Source organism: Benincasa hispida, chromosome 10 (assembly GCF_027475165.1).
Source record: "Benincasa hispida cultivar pf3 chromosome 10, pf3_genome.v1.1, whole genome shotgun sequence".
Lineage (NCBI taxonomy): Eukaryota > Viridiplantae > Streptophyta > Magnoliopsida > Cucurbitales > Cucurbitaceae > Benincasa > Benincasa hispida.
Window position 1 is genome coordinate 38216140 of NC_143487.1, and position 22355 is coordinate 38238494.

Here is a 22355-nt window from a genome sequence, read left to right on the forward strand (position 1 = left end):
TTCGAAAGGTGTATGAGAAATGAACACAGGCGAACGAGAAGACCCAAGCGTATATCTTAGCCAACCTGAATGACGTTTTTGCCAAGAAGCATGAGCCCATAGTCAATGCACGTGAGATCATGGAATCCCTGAGGGGAATGTTCAAACAACCGTCCGCACAATTTAGGCATGACGCTCTAAAGTTTATGTTCAACTCCAAAATGAATGAGGGTACATTTGTTCATGAACATGATGGTCCACTTTAATGTTGTGGAGATGAACGGGTCTAGCATCGATGAGGTCAGCCAAGTTAGCATTATTCCGGGTCATTACCAGAAAGTTTTCTCTATTTCATAAGCAACGTTGTTCTAAACAAGGTTCATTACACCCTTACAACTCTCCTCAACGAGTTGTAGACATTTCAATTCTTACTGAAAAGCAAGGGGAAAAAGGTTGGTGAGGAAAATGTTACTTCATCATCTAAGAAGTTCCACCGGGGTTAGACCTTAGGAACTAAGTCTGCACCTTTTTCTTCTGGCACTAACAAGTGGAAGAAGAAGAATGGTAGTAAGAGGAAAGGGAAAGCGCCTGCCAACCCACAACCTGCCACTCCACAGGGTAGACGACCAGCGACAGTTGACAAGAGAAACTGTTTCCACTGCAATCGGGATGGACACTGGAAGAGAAACTGCCCTCGTTATTTGAAAGAAAAGAAAAAAGCCAAACAAGGTAAATATGATTTACTGGTTTTCGAGACTTGTTTAGTGGAGAATGATGATTTTGCCTGGATTATAGACTCTGGGGCCACTAATATGTTTGTTCTTCATTTTAGGGAATTAGTTCTTGCCGGCAGCTTGAGGCTGGTAAGATGATGATACGAGTCGGCATCGAGCACATCGTCTCAGCTGTGGCAGTGGGAAGCCTCTAGTTGACTTTACAAAATAGGTTTATCATTTTGAATGATGCATATGTTGTTCCCGAGTTAAAGAGGAACTTAATTTCTATTAAGTCATTGCTTAAATGTAAATACACCTTGAACTTTTCGGTTAGTAAAGTGTTTATTCTGAAAGATGGTTTTGAAATATGTTCAGCTAAACTGTTAAATAAATTGTATGTGCTAAGGGCGTTAGCAAAAAATTCTCTCCATAACATAGAGATGTTTAAAACTGTCATAACTCAAAACATACAAATTACGATTTATCCTAAAGAAAATGGCCAACTTTGGCACCTCCATTTGGGGCACATCAATCTCAATAAGATTGAGAGGTTGGTGAAGAATGGACTTCTAAACGAATTTGAGAAAAAATCTTTACTTGTGTGCGAGTCATGCCTTGAAGGCAAGATGACTAAAAGACGTTTTACTGGAAAAGTTTATAGGGCCAAAGAGCCTCTAGAGTTAGTGCATCTAGACCTTTGTGGTCCGATGAATGTGCGAGATAAGGGAGTCTACGAGTATTTCATCACTTTTGCTGATGATTATTCGAGGTATGATTTTTTGGGTAAGATTGTGTTATTTGGGAGAAATTTTGAAGTATTTTTCAATACTCATTATATTTTGGTTCCAATTAATTTATACCTATTATGTTTCGATGTAAAAACGAAGTTTTGGGATGACAAGAACCGTTATCCAGTAGTGTAACTTTTTGATGTATACCCAAAAGTCTCGTAGTTATATGTTAGTTGATTCAATGGTCGATTAGTTTTATGAAACTTAAGCAATGATCCATTAAACTAAAAATCTAGAGTCATCTTCTATAACTTAAACATGTATGTATAGACATGAAGTTAGATCATATTTAAGTGATAATCTAAACGGTCTGTAGTGGCTGGGTACCTTATCCTAGTAACACTACGAATACGACATATTTTGAATTAATTCCCCAATTGAACTCTAAGTAACAGTTTCTTCTTGAATCACACCTACAAAACTCAACCAAAAGGTTTTGGTACCCATTTACTGAGTCCATCATTGTTAATGAGCAAAGACTTTGGAACCCATTTAAATTAGTTCTAATATTACTAGCATTCACTTTTGGCAAATAACAAGTTTGATATTTATGACCTACTTTGCCACAAGAGTAACATACAATATTAGACAAGAATTTCTTTTGCACAAATTTGTTTTGCACCTTATCTTTATTCAGTAAATTCTTGTTGGGAACATTTTTCAGTTTAAAACAATTTACTCTAATATGACCTTTAGCTACACAAAAATGACACAAATTTTGATTTTTCGTGCACATTTCTAATATTTCCATGTTTGGGCACACATTTACCACTATGCATACAACTAATTTTGACATGGGAATGACGGGGTACAAACTTTGATTTTTCAAACATAGGTTCAACATTTTCATGCGATCTAGCATAAAATTGTTTATGCACACACTTTGAATTTTCATTAATATATTTAACATTTTCACCATTGGCAAAAATTTAGGTTCAATAAAATTGGGCATATTCGATAAAACATCTTTAGACATTGTAGGGGTGGCTTGAAGAAAAATAGTGCTCTTCGAAGTAGATGAACAATTTTTATTCATATAGCCTATTCCCTTTTTATTGTTCAAAGGTTAACCCATATCAACAGTTTTATCTAATTTTTGTGTATAAATAGTCAATTTCTTAATAGACTCTTTTGTAATTTCGTGCTCTTTTGTAACAAACAATTGTTTCTCTTTAAGCATATGCAAAAGATTATTTTTCTCATCACCACATGACATTCAAGAAATTTAATTTTGTCAACAAGAGAAAATTTATCTTTTTTTAAAGATTAATTGTTATTTTCCAAATTAAGAATTTTATCTTTCAAGCTAGCAGTTTCATTTTTCAATTTCAATGAACAAGATTCAATTTTTTTTCATTTTCATCTCTCAAATAATTCAATTCAAATTTCAATTCACATGACAAAGACTTGAACGCTCATCATTCTTTTTCTCAAGAAAAGTAATTTTATCATTCAAGTCAATTTTCACATCACAACAAGAATCATACTTCAATGTGTTATTAGCTCTATTCTTTAAACATGAATTTTCATCTATCAAAAAATTATTCTCAATATACAATGTCTTATACTTCTTTGATAATTTCACATATTTAGAGCTGACTTTTGTGAAATCATATTACATACGTTCGAATGCATCAAATAATTCATCATAAGAAGAGGTTCTATGATTTACCTCATTTTTCTACTTTCATCTCTCGAGTCAGTTATCCGAATGAGCCATTAAGCACAATGAGGATCCATCACGTTTTCTTTTTCTACTTTATGGACCTTTCATTAATTTTAGAATTATAATTCTCTTTCACATCAAATAAATCGTTAGTACTACAAGGAGAATTTTCTAAGCTATACACATATTATTTAGAAAATTCTTAATATCATATGCATATTCAAAATGTAAAATTTTCTCACATAATTTGTCTATCCAGTGTACAATATATGATATTCATAGCTTTGGCATTAAACCGTAAGCAACTCACTATTCAATTCCAAATTTGCCAAATCATGCTTACAAACATATAAAATATTGAAATCCATAGCAAGTATAAATATTTTCTTTCTATTTTTTCATACATCATAATTTCTATTTACATCAAAGTATGGGGGTCTATCAACACAATGATTTTCTAAAGTTACCATAAAACTCTAGCAATTAAGCTTTCAAATAATTTTTCAAAATAACAATAAGATACTTCAAGTATCAAAATAATGTTTGATAAATAATTTACATAAAAGAGCTATCCGTTCTGATACCAATTGTAGGAGTGAGAAACTCAAACAATGGGTTTCAATCTATAATGATTTATCAATTTTTTTTATCACAAATAAGAGAGCAACACTCTGATACCAATTGTAGGATTCGTATGACAACTCTAGGAAGGGTGAATAGGGTTTAGTAAAAATTAATGAAAAATTTTTAGGGCGTAATTAAATAAATTAACAAACTTTTAGCTAACAAGTAATTTAAACAATAAATTTATGTAAATAAATTCAACTCAAAATAATCAACAAGTTAATAATATACCCAAATTAGTTCTTGTAACAAAATTTATCATGGATATAGATATTCAAGAACAACTAATCACAATAATCTAATATGAACAATTAATTTCAAGAACAAAAATCGCAATTAATTTCAAGCAATAAAATATAATAACAAATTAATTGCAAAATAAGTAGGAGAGAGAGAGAAATTGACATCGAGAATTTTATAGTTGTTTGGCAACAACCGGCCTACATCCACTTCCCAAGCTCTTCTTGGGTATGTCACTATGATCTTGATTCTTTCCACGGCTTAGAGTCGAACTGCTACAATATTCTTTTTCCGAAAGCAAGAACGAACTCGATGATTTTCAATATTGAGGATCAAACCGTTACAACCACTCTTTTTAGGGATCAAGAACAATCCTTACAATGAATTTGAAAATGAAGAACAATTTGAGAAAAACTCCATTGAGGAGTAAATTTACAAATTTAGCACTCAATGAATCAATCCTCACAACATAAAATATCTCTCTCAAGAAGAAGATGAAAAGAAGAAAATTAATGTTTGGAGAAAGAGTAACAATCATGGCTTAATGAGTTGTGGAGGATTGAAAATAATAAAAATTATTGTCATGATTTGGAGAAAAAGATGAGTTTAAATACAAAGGAAAAATTGTTGAAAACCACATTTAATTTAGGTCATTCGATCTTGGAAAAAAAATAATAGTGAAGATTTAAAACTCAGTTAGCCGTTAGACACAATATATATATATATATATATATATATATATATATATGTTTTTAAATCATTTCTTTTAAAATCAAATAAAAAGCAATGTCCACCATGTGTCCAAAACTAGTACCATTTTGTTACTTAAATCAAGAATTCTATCTGATACAAGTCTCTGAATTCTCTATTTATAGATGTGATCTAAATGCTCGTGTCATAACATAGCGAAATTTTCATTTAATTTACGCTTTGTAGCACATGAATTAGATAACAGGATCTTGTTAAATGAGGTAAAACAATCAAGCATATTTAGATTATCAATTAAAGAACGGGTACCAATAAGCTTGGAATCTTGAAAAAGACTTATTTCCAAATAAATAAGAAAAACCAAATTTTTCCAAACTGAAAATAAAAACTAAATTTCGTCTAAATGATGGTAGAACAAATGTCTCATTCAAATCCAAATAACAACCAGTTTTTAAACGTAATCTAAAGTTTTCAATAGCTTCAATTGGAATTACTTTGTCATTGCCCCCATAAATGAATCTTTTAGCATCACTTGGTGGTCGGCTTCACAAACAACCCAACATTGATATACTTATATGAGTAGTGGCACCAGAATCTACCCACCAAATATCTGTACACATTGTGAGATACGATCAATAATATTTCATTTATCCTTATGAATATTATAGCTTATCTTAAACTGTGTGAATTGTGTAGGAAGAGAGATAAGTACAAGCTGTAAGAGTAAATTTTCATTTATCTCGATACCAAGTTCCTTTAATTTACCTGACATTTCCATAATGTACTCCCTTATATTCTCATTATCCTTGTACCTCGTGGAAGTTAGAGAAGTCAAAAGACTACTTGCTTCCCATTTTTAATTTTTAGCAAAATATTTCTCAATTTGAGCAGGAAACTTATTAACATTTTCACTTTCCGTGATAGAGCTTTGAAAAGACTCCATAATGGAATGTCTAATGATCATCAAACACATGCGATTTGACCGTTTCCACTTCTCTATATTAGCCGTATTTGGCTATTCCTTAGTAGAAGTAGGTTTATCGGTCCTTAATACAAGGTCTAAATCCATACACCCGAGAAGTAACTCTAGGCTTTTCTTCCAAATCTTGAAGTTCGATCCATTCAACTTAGGGATTAAACTCAAATTTCTAGATATTTGAGTAAGACCAACTAAAACAATAGACAACAAAACATATACTCACAATTAAAATATATAAAAAAGAATTTGACATATGTGGTGGGCCCATTTAATAAGATATCTAGCACAACATTGATGTCCAACCTTTGGACAAAAACACAAACTATAAATGGTACTCTCAATGTAGTAATCAAAGTACTGACAACAAACTCTATGAAAACATAGCCTTTCGATTGACCGACTATTTTTCACATTAGCAATCCTTATAATTGTCACATACTCATTACCACATGCATACCTACATATGGCAAAATAATTATCTTCTTTTGGGCCGATAATTATCTTCTTAAATTCATGAATATGCACATCTTATATTTCATAATTAAATTAATCTTAATAATAGAGGCTACTTTGGTAACATATTATTTTGACCAATTCATCCAAAATATAAGACCCGATAATATAATAACGTTGTTGTACAAAAATAATATAAGAATAACTCCTATAGTCTTTATCAAACTTCACTCGATAATCGCATACACATAATACAATGAAAGCAACATAAACATGCAAACATTTAAATTTAAATTTATCAAAATATCAATCAAATATAAATTTAAATTTACCACATTATTAATAAAGTTTAAATTTAAATTCACCAAAATATCAATAAACTTAAATTTAATGTTACAATATTAAAATAGACTTCAGCAGAAGCTTTCCTAACCTAGCCGACAAATTTGAAGATATAGGAGCACTGTCCGAATTATTCCACAACTTTCGGAATACTGCATATGCTTCTGATAGCCCTATCACCACCAAGCTCACCACCATCACCATGTTCATGAATCGCGAAGACAATGGTGGAAAAACAAACTCCGATATATATATATATATATTTTACACCATCGAGAAAACCTTTTTCTTGAACGAAAATAATTTGTACCATATAATAGCAGTGGTAAAACTTAAAGATTAAGCAATTCCATCCATCCTTTATCAAAAAAAGTTAAATCCGACGACCTAACATGAATTTTGGTTTGATACCACATGTTAGCATAATTACTTTATGTAACGATTCGACTCCTAGGACTTAAGTTAGGCCGTTACTAAACACATGCATGTATGGAACTTAAAACGACATCCTTTTATAGTGAAACAAATGTTAAATAAATAAGGTAAATTTAAAAGAAATCCATTAAATTGAAATATTAAAATCAACTGATAAGGTAACCATAAATCAAGTTTCAAACATCAAACTGAAAGTTGAAAAACATGAAAAGAAATCTAAATATCATGAGCAGAAGCATAAAACTGGTTCGCAGTGGCTCGTTCATGGATTTCTCTTATCATTCGCCGACGCGTCCCTGCCTTTACCTGAAACATAAACTGATGTGGACCAAGAATAATGTGTTAAAGCCATGGATCTTGAAATGGAGTCAGCGTACTGGGATCTTGTAGATCAACCAAAAGAGGTAGAACCCATCGGCTGTAAGTGGATCTACAAGATAAAATGAGACAAAGTTAGAAAAGTACAGACCTACAAAGATTTATAAGATTTACTAGCATGCAACAGAAGCAAACAGAATCAATAAGCACTCCAATTATATTTAATTTGAGTTCTAAAAGCATGCATAAACAAAAACTTCAGAACAAAGTTTCTAAACCACTTACCTTTGATGAATTCTCCCAATTCCAAGCTGCACTTCACTTGATTTTAGCTCCAATTCACTAGTGAACCACCAAGAGATCTTCTCTACTATTCTCAACCTTGAATTTGATTGGTGGAACTCAAATTGGAGTGAATTTGTGAAGGAAAAATGGGTTTTTAGATGATGAACAAGCTTTCTGTAGAAAACCTATTTTCAGTAGCAAACCTCTTGTTCCTCGGCCAAATTGGTTCATGCAGGCACTGAAAGAGACATTTTAGGGCCACCTCAATTACATGTATGAAAATAGGATTTGTGTATGTATATGAGAGTCCTCAATTGTGTGAAAAAAGTGGAAAGATCCCACTCAAATCTAATTTCCAATTTTGTATATTTAAATTCAAATTTTAATTAATCCAAAAATTAAGTAAATTTTGAAATTTTAAAACATCAAATTCAATTTCTCAAATTGAATTGAAATTGAAAATTAATTTGACTTTTGATTAATTAAACATATTTAATTAACTAAATAATAATTTAATATCAAAATATTAAATCGATCACATACCTAATTTTAAAAATAAATCCTATTTATGTAATTGATATTTAAATCAATATTTAAATATTATAAACTCTCCAACTTTGTGTAATTTCGATATATTAAATTTTTAGTTATATCGAATATAATTATATAAACCCTAATTTGATTTTGAACTTATTCAAATTCAAACCATAATTTCAATTTGAACATTTCCATTTGAAATTCAATTTGAACACTTCAAATTGGTATCGTTCAAAATTCACTCAATTTATTAATTCAAGGTGTTCATGTTTTACGAGCTAGTAGAGGGACCTTATGAACATACAGATCATGAACTCCAACTATTTAAGATTAATTGGCTAAAACTCTTTAGACCAATTAATCAGTATTCGTTAATTACCAAATCACACCACTATAGCTCAATTATTGCACTTTCCTCACTGTAGATATATTTGTGTCCACCTGATTTATCCATAATCAGTAAGTTGACCCTTCAAATGTTGTTCGTAATGTCAGTTGGGTCCATATGTTGTTTTACCTCCGATATTACATCTTGCTCTTTAAGTTCCACTGATTCTCTAATGAATAATTGATTTGTGATCCAATCCCTAAATCGGATCCTTATCGAGCCAATGAGAGTGTGAGGCCCCTTGTTGAAGACCTGGATTCAGTATTTAAGAAAACAACCTTTCTCCTATCCTTAAATCGGGTAGGCGTGAATTTCTTCTTGCACCCTATGTCCCCAGCTATCTACCTGGTATTACCCCTGAAATGGGAGACTGATTGAGCCGGCGCTGTTGAACCAACCTTCATCTATGCAAATCTAAGAATAATCCTAATTAAATAAGAGTTTATAGTTAGCTTAGGATTAAAATCGAGTTACTTAGGTCATCTAAGCGAAATAGTCAGTCTTAAACAGTAAACAACATTATAAAGTAAGAGTGACTTATTTCTTGGTCTAATCTTACGCAAACTTATTGCATCAACAATAAAATAACATATTAAATATATTAACTCTATTAAGAATAAAATTTGGGGTGTTACACTTTAAATCTATATTAACTCTATTAGCATTCATGCTAAATTGTCAAGAATAAATAACATACCGGATTCCATTGAGATTGATGATTGCTTCAAGATAATTATAGTCTTCCTCAACCAAAACTTCGAACACCCTTAATGCGATCTCTCTAGAGGGGATTCAAGAAAGATCGAGTGCGTATTGTTTTGGTATATTGGGGACCATAACCTTAAGGTATCTTTATATACTAGTTCAATTAGGCTTCCTATTAAACCCTAATTAACTAGGAATGAGCTTTTATCCATTAAGTTCATACTCGAATCTATGACCTTAATTAATTAAATCACATAATATGACCCAATCTAATAAAATAATCCAATATCATAAATTATTAATCCATATAAATAGCTCATAGTTTAATTAAACGTATTATTATTTAAATACGTCTAACAAGTCTATTGTTGATAGACTTTTACTATTAATATCGTCTATCACTAATGGGCCCCTATTAGCGATATGACCTATTACTGATAGACTTCAAAAATAAATTTAAATTTTGCTATATGTGCAAATTCTTTAATATTGGACAATATCTATAAATATTTTAAACTTGATTGCTTTTTCTTTTCTAACGTCTTAAATTCAATTCTTCTGTTTGAATTAGAAATCGAGTTGATAGTTGAAATACCTTTAAAATCGAGTGGCTAGGTTTCCTAAAACAACAAAAGAAGAAAAAGAAAAAAGAAAAAAACTAGTAGCAAGAAATTTACGATCCACATTATTAATGAAAACTTATGACCCCACATGTTAAAGTGTCCTTCTACTGAAACACGGCATTGTACTGTGCTGTCTATCAAAGGTAGTGGCCGGGAAAAGAAAACAGGAAAAATATTTAAAACATGTTTTAGATGTGATTTGAAATGATTAAAATTTTTCGTTATTCTAAAAATTATTTAGATTATATTTCTAATAAGGTATAAAATTCAATATTGAATTAATTTTGATGATTAAAAATGAATTTGATCAAAGTGATTTTTTGTAATAAAAATGATTTCGATAATTTTAAAACCGAGGCTTATAATTTGAAGGGAAGGACATTACCTTTTTTTCCCTCTCTTCTTCTTTTGCAAGGGAAGGATATCTTTAATGGATATTCTTGAGTTTTGATTTTTGTTTTTTTTAATCTATAGGGTTTGGAGTGTTATACTTTTATGGTCTCTATTTTCAATGTTCACATATGTTTTTACTCTCAAATTTTCATTAATATTTAATTTTAATTTTGGGCGTAAACTTTAGTTATTGATTTAAAATCATTATGGCACAAAAAAATTTCCACTAATAGAAAATGAGTGAAAACTAATTTAATTAAAATTAATTTAGGACGTATTTAGCTAAAGATCAAATTAAAATTATAAATCATAAAACCCAAGGACAGAATGGAATAAATTCTAAAACTAAAGAGTAAAAATGCAACACTTTCAAATCTAGGCATAAATTGAAATCAAACTCAAAATTCGAGGATAAAAAATGTGTAACATTTAAAAAAAACTATACTCAACCGACAAGAAAAAGAGTATTTTCCCCATATTTTTTTTATTGACAACTATTTCAACATCAAACTTTTACAACCACATATTGAATCTTCTTCTATAAATACCACATATTGCACATCTTCCCTTCTATCATAACACGAATCTCATTTATTATCTCAAACAACCACTACTATTTCTTCTTCACTCATCTCTGTTTTCTAAATGGCAATATCATCCATTAATAATTTTTTGTTCGAAGTACAACGATCCGAACCAGAATTGGTTGCTCCAGCAAAACCTACACCCCATGAATTTAAGCAACTTTCAGACATCGATGATCAAGAAAGCTTTAGATTTCAAATTCCATTAATATTTTTCTATGCACAAAATGCAAGCATGGAGGGAAGTGATCCAGTGAAGGTAATAAAGAAGGCAATTTCAGAGACATTGGTATTTTACTATCCTTTTGCAGGAAGATTAAGGGAAGGCCCTGGAAGGAAATTGTTTGTTGAATGTACAGCTGAAGGTATCTTATTTATTGAAGCTGATGCAAATGTTACTTTACAACAATTTGGTGATGCCATTCAACCTCCATATGCATTTTTGGATGATGTTTTGTACAATGTTCCAAATTCTGATGGGATCGTTAACTCTCCATTGTTGCTCATTCAGGTATTTAAAGATATAATTTTTACCACCTCGGAAAATTTGGTCCCTGAGGGGCTATTTCTAAACTTCTAGAATTTACAATATAAGGAGTTAATATTTTTTTAGTTGTGAAGCCTATGAACTCTTTGAACTAAATAATGAGTGAATCTTATAAATTCACAACACCCTCTTAGGACAACATGGGTTGATTTGATTTACTAATTCGTTCACATACTCCATACACCAACATAGGATTATGTGCATTTCTAGAGCCACTTTATCAACAACTCCCAACAAAAAAGGAAGATTAATATTTTAAAATTTTAAAATAAATTCAATTCAATATTCATACTATCAAATTGATTTTAAATCATTACAAACCTATTTTGAAAATGACAAATATGTATTAACCTTGTTAAATCACTTTCAAAGAATACAAATTCACACTAATAAAATTTTGAGAGACTATTTTTTAGATTTGTTTAAATCGAAAAAAGAAAAATCTTGTAATTTGTTTCTTCTTTTTTACCAGAAAAGTAAAAAGAGAACTTTACTTATCTTCAATGTAATGTAGGTGACGCGGCTAAGGTGTGGTGGTTTCATCTTTGCCATACGTGTAAATCATACGATAACGGATGCCTTTGGTTTCATGCAATTCATGAGAGCTATAAGTGAAATAGGTCGTGGTGAAATTGCACCATCTATACTTCCAGTGTGGCAAAGAGCTCTCTTAAATGCAAGGGACCCTCCAATAGTCACTTATCGCCACCATGAATACGACCAAGTTGTTGACACCAATCACACCATCATTCCTCTCAACGAAATGGCCCATCGCTCTGTTTTCTTTGGCCCTGCTGAGATCTCTACCATTCGCAAGACCTTACCCATCCACCTTCGCCATTGCTCTACCTTCGACCTCATCACAGCTTGTCTTTGGCGCACCCGTACAATAGCCCTTCAACCAAACCCAAACGACGAAATGCGCTTACTTTGCGTTGCGAATTTACGCTCCAAATCAAACTATTTACCTTTAGGATATTATGGCAATGCGTTTGCTCTCCCAGCGGCAGTCGCCACTGCAGGCGAGCTTTGTCGTAACCCACTAGGTTATGCAGTAGAATTGATCAGAAAGGCCAAGGCAGAAATGACAGAAGAGTACATAAAGTCCGTGGCAGATCTTATGGTAATAAAAGGACGACCTAGTTTAACAACAGCGAGATCCTACGCTGTGTCAGACGTGACAAAATCTGAGATGGAGAAGCTAGATTTTGGATGGGGAAAAACTCTTTTCGGAGGACCTGCTATGGGAGGGGTTGCAACAGTTCCTGGTTTGACAAGCTTTTGTATACGTTTCAAAAACAAGAAAGGAGAACGAGGAATAGTGGTTCCTTTCTCATTGCCTGCTCCAGCCATGGAGAGATTTGTGGTAGAACTTGATGCTCTCTTCAAAACAAAACCACCGAATGATGTGAAAAGCACTAAGGAATCATTCATTCGATCTGCTTTATAATGGAAAAAACTTGGCTTGCGAGAAAATAAATGTTAGAATATATTGTAATAGTTATTGTCCTATTGTGATAAGAAACATGTGTGTCAGGGGTAATTCAGCTATCCAATTTAAACATGGAAAAGATTTAGGAAAACTTGGAGGGTTCACTACTACAATAAAAACGTCAAGCTGTAATTTTTAAAAACGTCAAGTAATCTAGTGTCAAGAATAAGACAATTTTTTTACTAGCCGGAAGCGTCAAGCTATAATTTACTTTATATATTATAATTGTCAAGAAAATTGTTTCTTATTGTAAGTGTTAAGTATCTAAATTCTTGACATTTATTATGGATCAAGGTTTTCATAACTTGACAGTTTTTACTTATCAAATGTAATTTCTTCTTGACAACCAAAAACTGACAACTTAATGAATACTTCATACATTTTACTTGTCAAGTTTGTATGTGTTTTTTTTTTTTTTTTTTTTTTAATGTACTATTAGAAATTATCTAATAATTGCTCCTGTTTTGAGGTCCAATAATCACATTGATATATATAAGACAAACAATATTCATCAACCAAATAAACAACATGTCCAATCTTGTCAACCATATAAACAAATAATATATGTTCACAATTTTATGTCAACAACAAAGAAAACTAAATTCCCACTAGTTTAACAACAAAGACATTCAAGTTCTTCTCCACCATATGAAATTTGATGAATGGTGATTACAAAGAGTAATGTTCAAACACTACCATAAACCAAATCAAGAAAAAATATTACAACTAGTGTCGAAGGCTTGACGGTCTTTGATTACCCTATCAAGTTGGTCATGGATTTTTCAAAGTGAATCACCAATCCAATGGCATCCAACACCTTCCAACCATTGGTCCAAATGACAAGGTAAACCCAGTGATTCTCAAGTCATCCAACGACTTCAAAATCAAGTTTCAGATACCCAATTTGCACGATTTGAAGTGAAATGATAAGTATTAAGAAGAAGACTTGATACATTACCTTAAATAACTTTAACATTGTACCTAGTGTTATGGTTCTGGTTGATTTTGCAAGAATCTTTTTTAGAAATCTTCGAATCTTACTGGTTGATGTCCAAACATATTGGAAATGGAAGGTACCAACTCTGAAGTCTTGCCTAAAAAAGAAACTCTAAGTTCATATCACATTCATACTCAAAATGAAAAAGTCCCAAGATCCATCGACATAATAAAATTTAATACTAATAAATAGAAAGATAACAACTAAATTCCAACTTTTCAAACTCAATCAACAAAAGTTAAAAGTATACTTTAATCACACTAAACTCCAAAAATCAAACTTCAATCACACAATTAAGTTCCAAACATACTTTGAACACTAAAGAAATGCTTAAAAAACGTACTTTAATCACACAACAAACATCAAATCAAACTTTTGTTTTTTGAGGGGGCCCGTTCACATTCAAGCCTATTACGTCAAGTCGAAGGAGAAAAGATCAACCACCAAAATATGGATTAAACCCCTATTCCAAAGTTCAATACCAAGAACTTCAAAATGTATCTGTAGGTATCACATATCATTCTAACAAGAAAAAAAAATCTACATCTAATTTCTACCATGAAATAATTTAAAAATTACTAAAATTCAGTACGACAATGTACAAAGTCATAGAAACTTAAGGAAAATGTAAATGGTAACATGATTCATAAATATAACACGAAATAAAAAAAAAATCACATTTGAGTTTGAAACTAAATCATTGGTTTGAAATCAAAACATTGAATATGACTACAACTTGACCCGTACATCCATAAATGTCAAGTCAACTCAAACTAAAACTATCAAAGACATTGAATATGATATGATTTGGGAGTTTCAAACCAAAAGTGTGGTTAATTAAGCTACAAACTAGAAAAAACAACTATATATATATATATATATATATATATATATATAAAAGTAGGATGGAATGAATTAAGTACTTCCAATGGGATGTCATAGTTTGGATGCCTTTTTTCAAAAATATATGGCAATAGAAATAGGCCCTATAACAAAGGATACACATCATGTAACTTCTTAAAGCTTTCACACATAATATAAGTATATCAATTCAGAATCCTAAATAAAAAAAATGAAAGAACGTTTAGATAAAATTTTACCTCAAAACAACCTTAACACTTAATTTGAAGATTAATTAGATGGATGGTAGTTTTCAAATAACCTCAACCCATAAAAATGCAGAAAACCTTCAAGCACTTGAAAGCAATGAACAAAAGCACAAGGTGGGATATGTTGAATCACAAGACTGCTTCCTATATGTTATTTCTACTTCACCAAAGAGAAACCTTGTGAACACCATCCAAATTAATTTTTGATGATGAAACCCAAACGTTTTCTAGTAGTGTTTGATTCCAATTGATTGATACCTATTATGTTTGGATGTTAAAACAAAGTTTCGAGGTGACAAGATGTAACGACCGGATCCTTACATATTATGGTCTGACCGCTACGACATGCATACTTAGACTTTTCTATCATGAGATAAGTTTTGGTAAAAATCTCAAAAGAACATATCTAAGATTTTATTAATTAGGTAGAAAACTATATAAAAAATTTATTTTAGAAAACACCAGGATCCATAAAACATTAGCGCAGTGATACAAAAATGCACATGCCTATAATAGTGAGTTTGATGGGTGGCCATTTGAGCTACATCCAGTTCTGCCACCTACGTTGTGTCCTTACCTACAAAGTTTGTAAAAATAGGATGAGTATATAATATACCCAGTAAGTAGTTCTCACATAGGGTAGTGACCAAATGCACAATCACATGCAACATATCCTGAAAACATATGATTGGGATCGAAAACATATAATAACATGTGGTGGTTGGTTATGCTTCTAACGTAAATTTCTCCGCCTGATAGGAAGACGAGGACTTAGGCGGAAACTAACCCATCTAATGATTAGCAGGTCATGCAGTCAATAGGGCTAGAGTCGCATCCAACATCAACCATTAACATAAACGTAAGATTGGACTAGAGGGGTGCAACCATACATACCCTATTAGTCCCTAGCATAATCTTGACATAGAATTGGGTCTAGAGAAGTGCAACCATACATGCTCTGCTAGCCCTAGAAGCATAACCTTTATCTAATTAAAATTTAATCTTATTTCATCGTTGTGAAAAAATATAATGCATGGGGTCCCTTGTCGATAAACGTATTTTAAACATGTAATGCAACATAACAATAACATAATTATACAACATATTAAAGGTACACTACCATGAAACACTTAAAGAGAGGATGAGAAAACTACTTACCTTGACTGCGATCCTAGTTATTCCTTATCATTCCTTATGATTTAATCAGTAGAGCTTTCCCTCTTAAACTAGAAGGAAATTTCGGCAGAACTTCCCTCGCGTTTCCTCCTTTTAACTAATAGAATTACTTCACCCTTTTCACACGATTTTTACTACTGAGATTTGTTTGAGACCGAGTTTAACTTCTAGCCCAAAGTCTCCTCTTTATAGCCGTTTCCATCTCTTCTCTGTGTGACAACTCATCCTACAAATGGCTTCTTTAAAATCACTTAGGTTTAAGAATTTCTCTTAATAAGACATCTAATTTTGGCTAACGTTTGCCCTTACGTCTTCAACCTTTGTTTGTATTCAATTTTAGGGTTCTCCACATATAATCTATAAGATCGTGGAAAAATTCAACGCATAATCCACGCTTCTGTCCAAATCTCGCTCTCTCTGTTCTCAGAATCTCGCTTTCTCCAACTTTCTCGCTGGTTTGGCTCTCGTGGCTCTCACTCTCGCTCTCGCTGGTTTTACTCTCGTGGCTCTCGCTCTCTCCCACTTTCTCGCTGAGAATCTCGCTCTTTCCACTCTCGCTCTCGCTCTCGCTGGTTTTACTCTCGTGACTCTCGCTCTCTCCCATTTTCTCGCTGAGAATCTCGCTCTCTCCAATTTTCTCTCCAATCTCGCCAGTGTGCCTCTCTTCTTCTTTCTCGCTGAGAATCTCGCTCTCTCCACTCTCGCTCTCTCCAATTTTCTCTCCAATCTCGCCAGTGTGGCTCTCTCCTTTTTTCTCTGCATCTTTTCTTTCCAACTTTGCTCTCTCCCAGTTTTCTCTCCAATATTTTTCTCCACTATTTCTCTCCAATCTTGCTTTCTCCAGGTTTCTCTCCACCAATCTCGCTAGTTTTACCGCTTGTGACACGTGGATTCCACTTCCCTTTTTTTTTAACTCTTTCAAATTTTAACCGTATAATTAATTCACCTCCAATTCTTTCAATGAGCAGTGCCCAAACAAAAAGTTATCTACTGCCCTTTATCTCCCGAATTAGCTAGCGTCCAACTTCTAATTAATCCTCCCTAATTCTGCCCCCTTATTCATTATTTTTGGATAATTAATAAATTTCTTATTTTTTCCAATTCTAAATTTTCACCCAATTTTTCTATTAAATTTATATATTTTTTATTTTAATTATATATTTTATTTATTTTCATGCTTTCTAAATTAGGGTTAGGGTATTACATTTACTACACCTTTAAATAAAATTGCGTCCTGCTTAACTTTGACATTTAATTTTCTGTAGTGTATGCGTACAAATTTGGGTTGTTACATTCTTTCCCCCTTAAGAACTTTTGTCCTCAAAAGTTTCTTAGTTCTTAAATAGATAAGAGTATTTGACTTTCATCTCTTCTTCTCGTTCCCATGTAGCTTCTTCTACTTGCTGATTTCTCCAGAGAACCTTCACTAAACTTATTTCCTGATTACGAAGTGACTTATTCTCTCTTGCTAGGATGCAAACTGAAGTCTCTTCATATTCCAAGTTTTCACTTATTTGTAGAGGTTCATAATTTACTACATGTGATGGGTCAAACACGTATTTTCGAAGCATCAATACTTGAAAGACATTATGTATTGTAGAAAGGGTGGGTGGTAATGGTAATCGATAAGCTACTTGGCCAATACGTTCTAATATTTCAAAGGGTCCAATAAAGCGGGGGCTAAGTTGCCTTTTCGTCCGAAACGCATAATGCCTTTCATTGGTGCTACCTTTAGAAATATGTGATCTCCTACTTTGAATTCCAACTCTTTTCAATGGTTATCAGCATAACTCTTCTGTCTGCTTTGAGTTGTTCGCATTCTTTCCCGAATTAGCTTAATTGACTCTGATGTTTGCTGCACCAATTCAGGCCCTAGTAGTGTTCACTCCCCAACTTCATCCCAGTGTACAGGGGATCTGCATTTCTTTCCGTATAAGGCTTCGAAGGGAGCCATACCAATTGTCGCCTGATAACTATTATTATAAGCAAATTCTATAAGGTGTATCTACGAATCCCATGCTCTAGTAAAATCCAAAGCACATGCCTTCAACATGTCTTCTAGGATTTGATTAACTCGTTCTGTTTGGCCATCAGTTTGTGGATGGAAGGCTATGTTGAAATTTAGCTGTGTGCCCATTACTTTCTGAAAACTTTTTCAAAACTTGGAGTCGAAACGAGGGTCTCGATCTGAAACAATTGATACTGGGACTCCATGTAACCGGATGACTTCTTTTAAGTACATTTGAGCTAGTTCTTCCATAGTGTGAATAGTCTTGCATGGTAGGAAGTGGGCCGATTTGGTGAGTCGATCCACAATCACCCAAATCATGTTGTGGTCTTTAACAGTTCTCGGGAGCCCTAAGATGAAGTCCATAGAAATATGCTCCTATTTCCATTTTGGAACATTTAGAGGCTGGAGAAGTCCTTGTGATCGTTGCAGTAGAGCTTTCACCCGTTGAAAAACCAAACATTTACTTACATAGTCGGCTATATCCTTTTTCATGTTACACCACCAGTAATGTGCTTTCAAGTCTTGATGAATTTTGGTACTCCTAGGATGTATTGAAAAGCATGATTCATGAGATTTCTTCAGTAGTTCTTTCTTGATTTCTTCATCATCTGGTACACATAGACGTCCACGGTAGAGAAGTGCAGAGTCTGAGGCTGTAGAGATTTGAGTGGTTTCTCCATTCTCTTATTGCAGTTATTTGTTTAGGTATTTATCTATTTGTTGTGCATCAATTATCCTTTTCCTTAATGCAGGTCTTGTAATGCACTATGCTATTCGAGTTGTGAAGGTTTCTGGTATTAGTGAGATCTCAGCTCTTTCAAGGTCATCCATTATGTGTTTGGAGATGGTACCTAGGGCTGTTGTATAAGCTGACTTTCTACTAAGAGCATCAGCAAAAATGTTAGCTTTTCCTGGATGATAGAGGATCTCACAGTCATAATCTTTGACTAATTCTAACCATCTTTGTTGCCTCATATTTAACTCTTTCTGGGTAAAGAAGTACTTAAGGCTTTTATGATCTGTATAAATTTGGATCTTTTTCCCATATAAGTAATGTCTCCATATCTTTAAGGCAAAGACTACGGTAGCTAACTCCAAGTCATGAACGGGATAATTTTGTTCATAAGGTTTTAGTTGTCTTGAAGCATATGCTATTACCTTTCTGTGTTGCATCAATACATAACCAAGCCCCTTCTTCGATGCGTCACTGTACACAGTTAAACCCCCTGATCCGTCCGGTATAGTGAGAATAGAGGCTGTGGTCAACCTTTCTTTTAGTTTCTGGAAGCTTTGCTCACATGCTTGGTTCCAGACAAAAGGATTATTCTTCTTAGTGAGGTTAGTTAAGGGTAATGCTATACTTGAGAAATTCTTCACAAATCGTCTATAATATCCTGCTAATCTAAGAAAGGTTCGCACTTCGCTGACTGTTGTTGGGCGAGGCCACTTGCTAACTGTTTCAATCTTAGCAAGATCCACTGAGATTCCTTCCTGCTTTACAATATGCCCTAGGTAGGCAACTTGTCGCGTCCAAAACTCACACTTGGAGAATTTGGCATACAACTTTTCATTTCTTAATATGGAAAGGACGTCCCTAAGATGTTTTTCATATTCTGCCTCGGACTTGGAATAGACCAAAATATCATCTATAAATACGATCACGAAGTTATCAAGATAGTCCTTAAAAATTATATTCATCAAGTCCATGAAGGCTGCTGGGGCATTCGTTAATCCAAAGGGCATTACAACGAATTCATAATGCCCATATCTTGTTCAGAAAGCAGTCTTGGGTATATCAGACTCTTTGATTCGTAGTTGATGATATCCAGATCGTAAGTCTATTTTGGAGAATACTGAGGCTCCTTATAATTGGTCAAATAGGTCATCAATGTGTGGAAGTGGGTACTTATTCTTTATTGTTAACTTATTCAACTCCCGATAATCTATACATAAACGCATTGATCCATCCTTTTTCTTAACAAATAAAACAGGTGCTCCTATGGAGACAAGCTAGGGCATATAAATCCCTTATCTAACAATTCTTGTAATTGTATTTTGAGTTCTTTTAATTCCGCAGGTGTCATTCTATATGGTGCTTTAGATATTGGTTCAGCTCCGAGAATTAGATCTATACAAAATTCTGTTTTTCGACTAGGTGGTAAACCTGGTAGCTATTTTGGGAATACATCTTCAAATTCTCTTATTACAGGAATGACCTTAATTTCATCCTTTTGGTTTCGTAAATCCACTACACTTGCTAAATTTGCCCAATCCCCATGGTTGAGCAAATGTTTAGTTTTTAAGGCTGAAATTATTCTTGGGGCTGATTGTGTATTAGAACTCTTAAACTTAAACTTGGTTTCTGTTGGAAAGATGAATATGACCTCTTTATTATGGCAATCTATGCTTGTATAGTTTGCTGCTAACCAGTCCATACCTAGTATTATGTCGAAATCACTTATGTCTAGGATGATAAGGGTCACCCCTAGTTTATGTCCTGATACTGACAATTCATAGTTTTCTACTACTGAGTGGGCTAACATAGATACTCCGCCAGGAGTAGCTACGGATAGAATGTAGCCTAAGGGCTTTGATGTTAATTGAGCATGTTTTGCAAATGTTGTAGAGATGAATGAATGACTAGAGCCCGAATCAAATAAAGTGAAGGCATAATACCCGAGGATGGGTAATGTACCTGTAACAACTGCATCTTAATCCTCTGCCTTTTGACGTGTAACAGTAAACACCCGTCCTTTCTGTTGTTGGGTAACCTTGTTACTAGTAGGCTAGGTGGTCTGGGCAGTTGATACTTGGTTGATGAGCTTTGGGAAAGCCTTTGCATAGTGACCTGTCTGGCCGCAGTTGAAACATAACCTTTATGTAATTAAAATTTAATCTTATTTCATCGTTGTGAACAAACATAATGCATGGGGTCCCTTGTCGATAAACGTATTTTAAACATGTAATGCAACATAATAATAACATAATTATGCAACATATTAAAGGTACACTACCATGAAACACTTAAAGATAGGGTGAGAAAACTACTTACCTTGACTGCGATCCTAGTTATTCCTTATCATTCCTTATGGTTTAATCAGTAGAGCTTTCCCTCTTAAACTAGAAGGAAATTTAGGCAGCACTTCCCTCACGTTTTCTCCTTCTAACTAACAGAATTACGTCACCCTTTTCGCATGATTTTTACTACTGAGTTTTGTTTGAGACTGAGTTTAACTTCCAGCCCAAAGCCTCCTATTTATAGCCGTTTCTAGCTCTTCTCTATGTGACAACTCATCCTACAAATGGCTTCTTTAAAATCACTTAGGTTTAAGAATTTCTCTTAATAAGACATCTAATTTTGGCTAACATTTGCCCTTACGTCTTCAACCTTTGTTTGTATTCAATTTTAGGGTTCTCCACGTATAAATTATAAGATCGTGGCCAAATTCAATGGATAATCTACACTTCTGTCCAAATCTCGCTCTCTCTGTTCTCAGAATCTCGCTCTCTCCAGCTTTCTCGCTGGTTTGGCTCTCGTGGCTCTCACTCTCGCTCTCGCTAGTTTTACTCTCGTGGCTCTCGCTCCTCCCACTTTCTCGTTGAGAATCTCGCTCTCTCCACTCTCGCTCTCACTCTCGCTGGTTTTACTCTCGTGGCTCTCGCTCTCTCCCTTTTTCTCGCTGAGAATCTCGCTCTCTCCACTCTCGCTCTCTCCAATTTTCTCTCCAATCTTGCCAGTGTGCCTCTCTCCTTCTTTCTCGCTGAGAATCTCGCTCTCTCCACTCTCTCCAATTGTCTCTCAAATCTCGTCAGTGTGGCTCTCTCCTTCTTTCTCTCCATCTTTTCTCTCCAACTTTGCTCTCTCCTAGTTTTCTCTCCAATATTTCTCTCCACTATTTCTCTCCAATCTCGCTTTCTTCAGGTTTCTCTCCACCAATCTCGCTAGTTTTTCCCCTTGTGACACGTGGATTCCATTTCCCTTTTTTTTTAAACTCTTTCAAATTTTAACCGTATAATTAATTCACCACCAATTTTTTAAATGAGCAGTGCCCAAACAAAAAGTTATCTACTGCCCTTTGTCTTTCGAATTAGCTAGCATCCAACTTCTAATTAATCCTCCCTGATTCTGCCCCCTTATTCATTATTTTTGGATAATTAATAAATTTCTTATTTTTTTCCAGTTCTAAATTTCCACCCGATTTTCCTATTAAATTTATATATTTTTCATTCTTAATTATATATTTTATTTATTTTCAT

General features: G+C 33.5%; 1 protein-coding gene across 1 annotated transcript; it reads left to right on the top strand.

Moving 5' to 3' along the window:
* The first annotated feature begins 10720 nt into the window (after positions 1-10720).
* LOC120087706 (benzyl alcohol O-benzoyltransferase-like) lies at positions 10721-12990 on the top strand. Its single transcript, XM_039044579.2, has 2 exons — positions 10721-11277; positions 11828-12990. The coding sequence occupies exons 1-2, from the start codon at positions 10828-10830 to the stop codon at positions 12761-12763; spliced, it is 1386 nt and encodes a 461-aa protein (XP_038900507.1). The 5' UTR covers positions 10721-10827; the 3' UTR covers positions 12764-12990.
* Positions 12991-22355: the final 9365 nt, after the last annotated feature.